This window comes from Mytilus edulis, chromosome 9, assembly GCF_963676685.1.
Source record: "Mytilus edulis chromosome 9, xbMytEdul2.2, whole genome shotgun sequence".
NCBI lineage: Eukaryota > Metazoa > Mollusca > Bivalvia > Mytilida > Mytilidae > Mytilus > Mytilus edulis.
In genome coordinates this window covers 63,621,214-63,633,082 of record NC_092352.1, presented here as the reverse complement: position 1 = coordinate 63,633,082, position 11,869 = coordinate 63,621,214, and the positions used below count along the sequence as shown (strand labels likewise).

Genomic DNA, 11,869 nt, shown 5'->3' with positions numbered 1-11,869 from the left:
TAAAAATCAAATGGTAGCTCCTTTCTGAACATTTCTACCTGTCACAATCTATTGCTTGATTGGTGTGTTATGTTACTTTTAGCGCTATTATCTATTTTGTGGTGTTTTTATTGTTGTAGAAAACCATAAAATCAGGAGAGAACAACATCCTTCAGCCGGTGCAAAAGAGCATGGTTTGAACTCATTGGCCCATAAGGGTCAGAGAAAATGTTTGTAAAAGTTAATGGATGACAGGGATGACAATAAGTTATCATCATCAGGAGATGCCAAGTGATGAATATGAGTAAAAATTGTCCTTCAAGGTAAATGTTCTAGCTAGGTAAAGGGAAAACTGATGATTTTAATCATGTTGACATATTTTTAGATTGAGTTAAGTATTTCAATTGATATTTTATAGTGTGTCTTTCAATGTTGTGATGTTACACTATTGTTTCAGATAAGGGTTTAGTACCATTTAAACGTTTCAACCCACTGCCTTTGTTTGCACCTGTCCTAAGTCAGGAATCTGATGTTCTGTAGTTGTTGTTTGTTGATGTGGTTCATAAGTGTTTCTCATTTCTTGTTTTCCTTTTCTGGTACTTGTATGATAAGGGTATACTATATATACCATAATACATTCTGTAAATGAGCATATAAAAACTGAAAAATTTCTTTTTAAAATTTTCAATTATGGGTCAATAACCCAAAAATCTGTTGTCTGATTGATCTGAAAATTTCTGGGCAGATAGATCTAAAAAGTTATCAAAGGTACCAGGATTATAAATTAATACGCCAGACCCGCGTTGCGTCTTCATAAGACTCATCAGTGACGCTCAGATCAAAATAGTAATAAAGCCAAACAAGTACAAAGTTGAAGAGCATTGAGGACACAAAATTCCAATAAACAGCTGCGCCATGAGCGCATGATACGCTCGACGTCTGGTATGGAAGTTTAATGCAATAATCATATATAGTTTCTGAGAAAAGGTTAAGCAATAACCATATATTGTTTTTGAGATAAGGCGGGACATGTGAACCCCACCCTCTTTTTTTTTTTTACAAAAAACTAAATATCACTAAAATAAAATTTTGAATCAAAACCAAAAAGTATACAGATCTTAAGATTAATATAACAAAGAAATGTGTAAAGTTTTAAGCAATAATCATAAATTGTTTTTGAGATACGGTGCAACATGTAAAAAACCCTCCTCCTTTTTTACAAAATACTCAATAATTCAAAAATTAAATTTTGAATCATCACCAAAAAGTATACAGATCTTAAGATTGATATAACAAAGAAGTGTGTAAAGTTTTAAGCAATAACCATAAATCATTTTTGAGATACGGCACGACATGTAAAAAAAACCTCCCCGTTTTTTACAAATTGCTCAATAACTCAAAAATGAAATTTTGAATCATCACCAAAAAGTATACAGATCTTAAGATTAATATAACTAAAAAGTGTGTCAAGTTTTAAGCAATAATCAAAAATCGTTTTTTGAGAAACAGTGCGACATATGAAAAATTTTGACGGGCATATAAAAAGTTGTGACAAATACGGCTAAGGTAATCTATTCCTGGGATAAACCTGATGAACATGTATAGGCAATATAGGAAAGGTGTACTGACATAAGTAGTCTCTAAACACATTAACTCCAAATGGAGCTTTCATTAGTAGAAGCCATATTAACTATGTGTATCAGTGAGAAAAATGTAAAAGCATAAAAATATAGTATACTAGAACACACCCGTGATATCGCGGGTTCATGACTGATATATAACTTTGCGTATGCCTTATTTTAGTACTGGTATTGTCATCTGATAAAGTCATGCCGATTATAACATGTAATAATGCGGGGTTCACACATTGCCGATTATTGCTCCCGTTTTAAATCAGACAGCGATACGACACGAAAAGTGAAAAGTCGGATTAGTATCCTCAATTACCTGGAATGTCCTATTATTGTCTAAACGCAGTCGTTTTAGTTCGTAACAGATTCCTACTGGTCGGGAAGGGTCCGAATAGTTCGGCAAAGCACCGCGACAGTTAGTTGCGTTTCGTAACATTCGGGGAAACTCAGCCGATTTTGTCTAGTCGGATTACAATTGGCCTATGCCGTGACAGATTCTGCTGTATCGGATCGAATTCCTAACAATGTTATGTGTATTCGGGACGGTGTCCTGTGGAACGGGAATGATCTGGAGAAATTTTAGATTGCTGTTTTTCTGCCGATTGAGTCCAGATTGCATCCAGATCTTGTCGATTGCGAACCGTTTTTGCCGAAACCGTTCCGAAACAGTCCCGTTATTAATCTAAATTCGTCAATGATACCCACGTCAGAGTCCCGACAATTACAGAATACAATACGACTGAGACCAGACAAAGCCGTTTGCAATGCGATAGAGCGGACCGTGATAGGATTACGTTCCGACAGTACCTGATCATCCCGAGTATGCCGACAATTTTCGAACAGATAACTTCCGTCAGCGTCGGTTCACTGTCTTGTCACTATCTGATCTCTGTCGGATTACATTCGGTAGAATCGGGACGCAGTCGTGACAGACTCGGTCGAATTTTACCTGGCGAAAGATACAAATCGGATTAGAAGCAGATTTAGAACGGGATTATCGGGATAAATTCGCTTGGAAACGGTTGAATATCGACGCTTCCTGAACAATATCTGATTGTTGTCGTGATTAAAAAAAAAATTCACAAATTTTAATTAAAGTTTGAATTTTCATCCACGATTCATAGGATCTTGATCAGACTTTTAATAAATTTTAATCGGGAATGTTCCTGTCAAGGACGGCAGTAAAAATCGTGAATGTGTGATCCCAGCTTAAGGTGCACAGTTTTCTCTGCTTTCAAAATCTTTCTGTTTGAACCCGTCGACCTGGAACCTATCAATTATTGGTAATATTAATAATTTGGAAAACAAAAGGGCCTGGAATGGAGAATTTTTACCCAACAGTATACAGCAAAATTCTAAATACACTGTTTGGAGGTGCGCCTATTAGATGCGGAACGTACAGATAAGGTAATATGTAACAGGTGAATATACTATTGGTATCAGTGTCGGACTCGATCCGGAACTTCTTAATTATTGGCAATATTAATTACGTGGAAAACAAATGGGCCTAGAGTGGTGTAATTTTTAATCAACACCATTGTACTATATTAGTTATATATAAAGTTGAATTCTTTGATTCATCGTTTTTACGTGATGACGGCTGACAAATTGGACCTCGTAATTTTAGTATTATAGATATACCAACTAATTACACATAATTAACAGCACCTGGTGATGTTTCATAGCCTGACTGGTTTCAGTCCAAAAAGGACCTTCATCAGAGGCAGAATGGTGGATTAATGTTTGCACCCTATTTATATAGATATGGTAACCAGCGGTTGAGTTAGCCAGCGGTTCAGATTTAACCGACGGTTGAGTTAACCCGCGGTTCAGATTTAACCGGCAGTTGAGATTTAACCAGCGATTCAGAGTTAACTGACGGATCAAAGTTATCCAGTGGATAAATATGTATCTGGTTGATATTTAAACAGGTTCAATTATCCTTTCAGGTGTTGAAAACTTTTAACACTGAGGATTAATATTCGTCTACCTTTGGTCTTAAAAGGAGTACTAAAGGCTTTAATGAAGCATTCTCAATAATTACCCCCCCCCCTCCCTTCCCCTTAAGGTAACACGATACCGAATGACGTTACGCCATGAGTTATCGTTCCTAACGTTATCGAATAACGTTCACACATATCAGCCAAATGCAGCAGGTTTTGTGTGACATTTTTAACGGTAACTTTCCATAGATGCAGAGTGCAGAGAGTTTTGATGCAATATGTAGCGGTTATTTGACATAGATGTTTAATCGTTTTCCGGCAATCATTCTGCTCATTGTTAATCTTTAAAAAAGTATTACTTTACTTTTTAAATATTCTGTTTCTTTAATATTTAAGCATCTGCACGCTTTATCTATATATGTTCTTATGCATAACAGACACGGTTTTATCACTTTATTTTTATTCTTGGTATAGATATAGGAAGATGTGGTGTGAGTGCCAATGAGACAACTCTCCATCCAAATAACAATTTATAAAAGTAAAGCTTGGTTTATTTTTGCAATAAATACTTATTCATGATTCCCCATGAAATTTTGTTTGAAAGTAGAAATCTAATTTATAGAAGCTTAGGATGATGTGTGAAAAAACGGGGAATTTTACAACTATTAATTCGTTTTAAAATGGTCATCAAAAACACCGCTCGGACAAAAATGAAATTTATTTGGATGAGAATACGGATATAATTAGGGGGAAAAGCACAATACAAGAAGACGTTGAAAATCATACAGAAAATAGTTTGTTTGTATGGAATGTAAAAAAGTGGTTATTTAGCCGAATAACTTTTCCTGAGTTCCATGTGTAAACAGTCTCTGAAATTCATTGGTCTGTACAGAGTAAATTCGATATAGTTCAGGAAATACATTAAAATACAGTGCCAGCTTTGTAATCGTATAAACCAGGTCTACTCAGGACGGACAGCAACATCGGAATGAAGCATTAGAAAGTTAACGAAGGCTGAGATATACATGGGCACTTGATTCGGCAGAAATAAAATAACAAAATTCAGGTTCCGTTACAGTCTGAATAAAGCCAGCCCCGAGTATCCACTTGCGTCTACAAACGCAAATTGATAGTTGGGGCTGGCTGTAGTCAGACCGGTTCCGTGTCCCCTGATTCCGTTATAATTTTTTTCTCGAAATTTACATGCAAACGACTGACTTTTTATTTTTCAAACGGCAAGAGACTGTAAAAAAACTAGATCTTGAAATCATTTAGATTTTATATTCGTGTTAATTTACGCTTGCATGGGTATTCAGTGTTTTTTTAGTTTTGAGTTGGAAATAATGTACATGTACAAGTTGGGAGACAAAACGACTGAAAGAAAATTAACAAAGTTACCTTTTAGGGCTCTGAGGGTCATATTGCTCGCATACTAGGCGTCAGAAAAGGCCTGAAAAGTTTCTTTCTTAAAATTAGTTTTTAGAACAAGTAGACAAGTATATACATGTATAGCGTCAGTTAAAATTTTCCCGACCATCATCGCGGATGCCCTGCCTCTATTGCAAAACCTACCTATTGTATTTATTGTTAACTTGTTCTCGTCCTGAACATGCATGAAATATTTTCCACTGGACGCTAACCAACCAATAATCAAAGCAATGAATCCTACAATTTACACCCGTCACTTGGAACTTTTGTTGTTAAAATTTAAATCATTGCCTCTAATTTTTTTTTAAAATTCGACAAAGTTTAAACGCAGACCGTGAGGAAGACCAAAATTGAACAGTTACGCAAAACTAAATATCTACATTACCGCTTGCTCATTATGGAAGTGGGGTAAAATGAGAGGTATTTGTAAAAGTATAAGTACAAATAAAAAAAAAAATTGTGTACATGTACATGTTATTTGTACAAAAGTTGGCTGATAGAATGATAAATGGAGATATGTGATATGCAGTTTATAAGATAGCAACAGCTGGGCATTAATTAAACGACATCAACACCTTGAAGACATAAAGAAAATCGTTACTAATGCTAATTGGAATAGTATCTTTACACTTCTTATTTATAGCTTTAGTAAACGTTGGAAAATTTTGAGTATGTGTAGTATAATTGTCACATTAATATGTCAGTCTCTTCGTAAATATTAGTTTATGTCTTAAAACTTTTGCTCTTCTCTAGAAAATTCAAACCATAATGAAATATAAGGAGATGCGGTAACATTTCTAATTAATCAACTTTCCACCAAAGACGAAATGACGGAAATGCTAGTTTTCTTACATTGCTACTACATTTCAGATCTCCAAATTACCATTCCATTATATGAACTGCATATTCAAAAATATGCATTGTCACCAAATTACTAATAGAGCACGTATCATCATATTGTTTAACATTTGTCCGTTCGACCGTTAATCCTATACTTGGTATATATAGGGTTAATTCGGCTAATTATTTAGGACTACAGTCGTTTTGCTTCAGCTTTAAAACTATGTACCTGGTGTTACTACTCATATTATAGGTGTGCATATCGTCTGGATTTTCATTTTTGTTTCATGACAGGTTGCTGGATTAGGCATTTTGATAAAATACAAAGGCACACAGAGTACAGACTCCGGCTTACATCTGATACAGGTTGAATTTCAAGCTGGAACTTTTAAATTTCGCAGTTGTTTTACTTATATAAAGAATGCATATATGATCTCAAGATTTGTTATGTAAATAATTTTTCACAAATGACAGAATGTTGAAATTTGTGAAATTTTGCATACAGTTTGCTAACCCGAATAATTCAGTCCCCCCCCCCCCCCGTAATCGATCTCTCCTACTTACTTTTAAAATGTAGTAAGCGGAATATAACGACTGAATTATTCGGGTTAACAGTTTGCAAGGTTTGTCCGACTTGCTGAGCAAACAAGTAACACATTTACACCACGCAGAGTACACTATACTACATGTATTGTATGTACCAAGTCAAGAATATGACAGCTGTTTATCATTCTTTTGATGTTTTTCAGCTTTTGATTTCGTCATTTGATAAAGGATTTTTTCGTTTTGAATTTTTCTTGGAGTTTTGTTATTTTATTTTTTCGAATGTGTATTTTATCAGGATCATTATTTTTCCTCATAATTTTCACAAATAACAGAATATTTAATCTTTTTTGACTGGTGCATCAAATGTGTCTTTTATAAACAACTGTTTTCAAAATTGTATTGTATCGTCCCGAACATGCATGAACTATTTGCCACTGAATGTTAAACAACCACCAAACCGAGCAATTAAAAAATTGCTAAATGAATCAAATTTTTTAAAATACTATATTTCTGCATCACGGGATGCAGTGATGATACCACCATTGTCTACTATGATGGCGTTAAAAATCAGTAATTCGGATGAATCTCACGTGAAATGTTTCATTTAATTTTCACGTAAACTTAACAAAAATCTGAAGGTATTTTTTATGGTTTTAATCAAATTTTAGAACAAAGATATTATTTAAATAATTTTATTTCAAATATTTACGTGAATTTAACGTGTACAAAATTCCGGTGATTTATGCATGAACTATTATCATAAAATTCACATGGAACCTGTTCACGCAAGTTTCAAGTATATGCTCGTTTGATGTGAAAATCAGACGATATTAACATTAATTCATATGAGTGAAATTCCATGTGCAGGACGAAATAAAATTATATCTGATTCAGTAGAATTTTATATTGCATTACTAGGAACTTTACGACAATCGACAGGGGAAATGAAAATAAAATATACTCATTCAGATCCTGACACATATTTTTTTTCTCCATTTCTCTGAGAAGGAATAACGTTATATTCCGTACACCATAACGTCACACGTTTTTGGTCAAATTCTAGGCCTATCGATCAACTTTGAAGCCATTTATTTCAAAAACAAGGATGGTGACATATGAGTTTCTATACGTGTATGGATTCACTATGCAATCCTGAATATTATGTTAGTTTTTTTTTTTTCTCCGTATATAAGAAAATAGCCATCCATTCGAAAATCTAAAAAGGTAAGCCGAAAAAAAGGCATTTCCCCTATATACCTAAGTAAATTTGTCGCCAAAATTGACGTTTTCCTATGAAAATTACAAAAAAACAAAAATGGTGACCCCCATTTTTTATTACATATTCCGATGTAACTCGATTCAAAGTACACGTATGCCAAACATTTTGGAAATCGGGAGATATGCCATTCGGTATCGTGTTACCTTAAACCAAATTTTGTTTGGTTAAGGGGGGAAGATAATAGTTTTGACTTGATGTTTTGGTGTATCACAAGCTCAGTCTGCACCAAAAACTTTTTCAACTTCTAGTCCGAAGACCAATATTCCAACATTTTTCTAATTGATCCAAACAAAGAACTGCAATAACTTACTAGTCCATAGAAAATTTCACTAGTCTGGGGCATTGGACTAGTGGCTAACGGTGCAGACTGCAAGCTAAAATGTAAAGACTGCATGACTACCATGAAATACTATTATTAGACTTGATATTTAGGTGTATCATAAGCCAAAGATCAAGTCTGCATAACAACCATGAATTACTATTTCAAAACTTGATATTCAGGTGTATCATAAGCCTGAGATCAAGACTGCATGACTAGTAGGAAGTCATATTTCAAGACTTGATATTTAGGTGTATCATAAGCCAAATATCAAGATCACACAACTTCCATGAAATACTATTCCAAGACTTGATATTTAGGTGTATCATAAGCCAAAGATCAAGACTAAATGATTACCATGTACTTCTTAAACTATTAAAACACCCTTTACGCAATGCTAAGCCCAAATATGGTTATATCATCAGGTCACATGTTTACCGTATAATGTCAAAATGTTTACCGTTACATGTCAAAAAGTTCACTGTAACATGTAAATATAGATAACTGTAACCATGGAAAATCCCATTGGGATTTTTCACTAAAAGGATACCGGTAATTGAACCTGTTTAAATATCAACCAGATACATATTTATCCACTGGATAACTTTGATCCATCGTTTAACTCTGAACCGCTGGTTAATTCAACCCCCCGGTTAAATCTGAACCGCCGGTCAACTCAACCGCCAGTTAAATCTGAACCGCTGTTTAACTCTTTTGTCTCAGGTTAAACCTCATGAAGATGATTAAATAATCATACTTTATACTGGAATCAGTATCAAACCAAGTTTATATTTCAATAAATGCACATGAAAAGAGCTTACTTAAGAATGAATCTGAAAATAACAACAACTGGTAAGATTTTGTATGGTGCTCCAAATGATGAAATAGCCTCAATGATATCAGCACATTTTCTTTCTGAAAATAGATAAAAACAATTTATGAGATTCAAAATATTTTCCTTTCCTGCCAATTATTAACAATTCTCCTTTGAAACATTCAATGATCTGTAAAAACATCAAATTAAAAAAAGCCAATTGAAAAATTCTGCACTATTAAACATCATCCATTATGAAACAGGTAATAATAGGATACAATTCTAACGTAAAATTCTCACAAACCCATATTTGAGTGTTTCTAATCAATCTACCATTTAGAGTGGGTCTCATTGGGGTCTAAGAGTGACGCTGGATTGAGTGACACATGAGAGTCAAATTATTGTGCAGTGAAAATGGGAAATGAAGTCTAGTGGGACACAGGAAATTACAAGAAAATGAGAATTGCTTACATACACTGTAAGCGTCACACGGGAATCTGAAAAAGGAGTAAGCGGGATCCGGGATCAGAACCCGCCAATGAGACCCCCTTTAGAAGCCTCCATTCAAGAACAAATTGAGTAGGGACTTTTCTGACTTAGGCTTACAAAACTGCATGAGGGAGGGGGCAATTGGACAATCCCTCTGCTAAAAAAATATTCAGGTCTATTTATGTTAATTGCACCACTTGCTTTTTTTTTAGAGACCACAAGATATAAAAAAAATTTTAAAAAATATAGGATCTAAGCTTACCTAGCATTGTATCATAATAATTAAGTATTTAAAGTCAAGATTTTTTTTCAGATATCACATGAACTTTATTACATTATTATACTAAGTACATGAAAATAAATCCATATAAACCCGGCAGCAAGACAAGTATTAGCACCGGGGGCGGATCCAGCCATTTTAAAAAAGGGGGCCCAGCCCCCTTGGAGGGGGTCCTAACACAGGACAAAGGGGGGTTCCAACTACATGTCCCCATTCAAATGCATTGATCGTCCAAAAAAAAGGGGAGGTTCCAACCCCGGAACCACCCCCCCCCCCCTTGATCCGCACCTGAGCACCTTCTAATAACTGCTTACTCAAATGCAGTTGACCAATTGCTAATTAGAACCTGAGTAACAGGAGTTACAATGTACAACTAAAAAACTTCGCAATTGACCTATGAATCCTAAAGTAGACCAAGTGATGCCCCCACACTCCACTCTTAAGTAACTGTATTGTAACATATCAGTGTTAGGACTTTCTTTGAGATATGGTTGATATAACTCTAGAATGGTAAAAGTGACACTTCCCAAATTTGTTTCAATAACTTCTCAATATGATATCAGAAACTTATTAAAATCACTAAAAAGGAGCTAAATACGTAAATAGATATAACCAATTTACTAAAGTTTCATGAGAACTGCTGTAAGCATTTTTAAATCATTGAGTGAAATCTGGAATATCCCCCCTTTTAATGCCCAACCTACAATAGTAGAGGGGCATTATGTTTTCTGGTCTGTGCGTCTGTCTGTCTGTTCGTCCATCTGTTTGTCCATCAGTCCATTCGTCCCGCTTCAGGTTAAAGTTTTTGGTCAAGGTAGTTTTTGATGAAGTTGAAGTCCAATCAACTTGAAAATCAGTACAAATGTTCCCTATGATATGATCTTTCTAATTTTAATGCCAAATTAGAGTTTTTACCCCAATTTCATGGTCCACTGGACATAGAAAATGATAGTGCAAGTTTCAGGTTAAAGTTTTTGGTCAAGGTAGTTTTGGATGAAGTTGAAGTCCAATCAACTTGAAACATACTACACATGTTTCCTATGATATGATCTTTCTAATTCTAATGCCAAATTAGAGTTTTGACCCCAATTTCATGATCCACTAAACATAGTAAATGATAGTGCGAGTGGGGCATCCGTGTACTATGGACACATTCTTGTTCAATGAATAAAACCCCATTACTCGGAAACATAAAATCTAAAATTTATAAAACTTGACAGGAGGCTTATGTCAATAGATATAAACAATTTGCCAAAGTATCATGATAACTGCTGAAAGCAATTTTAAGTTTTTGTCCGAAAACTTAAAAATCCCCATTTTTTAATGAATAAAACCCCATAACTTGGAAACATAAAATATTTTTTTTTATTAAAAAACAAAAGGGAAATCACATTAATAGATATAAACAATTCACCAAAGTTTCATGCAAATTGATTAAAGCGTTTTTGAGTTGATGTAAAACATGTTGACAACGCACAGTCAGACAGACAGAGATATACCATAATACGTTCCGTAAATGGGCGCATAAAAATTGGAAACAAAATTGATATTTCAGGGGGAATAACTCCAAAATTAGTAGTTTTCAAAGTTTCAGGGTTGATTCATCTTGTCAATCTCGTCATTTTTGCAATTTACACTTTTAACCCATGCTGAGCCAGCCCATACAGTTTTCAAAATTTGGAAGGACTATCAGCTGAACCCTGTGTCTCATCTTCTATTGTTGAGCACTGTCAGTGTAAAAGTACAATTTTTACTTAAAAAGGGAGTCCATTTATCAGTACAATACATAATTTAAATAAAAATAAAACTGTTTCTTTAGATTCTATTCTTGTTCTTGGAGATTAGCCTCTGTCCAAGTATCAGAACAATTCATGAAAGTTTACAAACTTATCATGTCAAAAACTTTAATCCCAGACTGTCTGTAAATAATAACTGTAAAAGACTTATTAGTCCTTTTAGAAAAATACTTAAAATGAAAATATATTAGCAAACTATTCATCTGACATTATCTCATTATCATAAAAAAAAAATTCTGCTACAGTTTCATAAAATTCAATGAAAGTCTGACAAAGTATTTAATGTGTTACAAAATTTTACCCAGACTGTACTGTATACATGTACTTGTTTTAACTGTTGAATAAACTAAGTTCATTTATTATTAAAATATGGAAAAATGAAAATAAATAATTTCAAAATTATGCTCTAGATACTGTATTTTGGACATTATCAAGTATCTGTCCTAATTTCATAAAATTCCATGAAGGTTTGACAAACTTATTGAAGACATAAAAACTTTGACCTTAGTCTGAATCTAAATGATA

General features: G+C 34.1%; 1 protein-coding gene across 1 annotated transcript in view; it reads right to left on the bottom strand.

Annotated features, from left to right (window-relative positions):
- The window catches only part of LOC139488795 (GPI inositol-deacylase-like), a 137,277-nt gene that overhangs the window by 26,424 nt on the left and 98,984 nt on the right, over nucleotides 1-11,869 (bottom strand). The window contains exon 22 of the mRNA XM_071274714.1: nucleotides 8,787-8,880. Coding sequence (XP_071130815.1) covers nucleotides 8,787-8,880 — 94 coding nt within the window. The remainder of the gene's footprint in view (nucleotides 1-8,786; nucleotides 8,881-11,869) is intronic.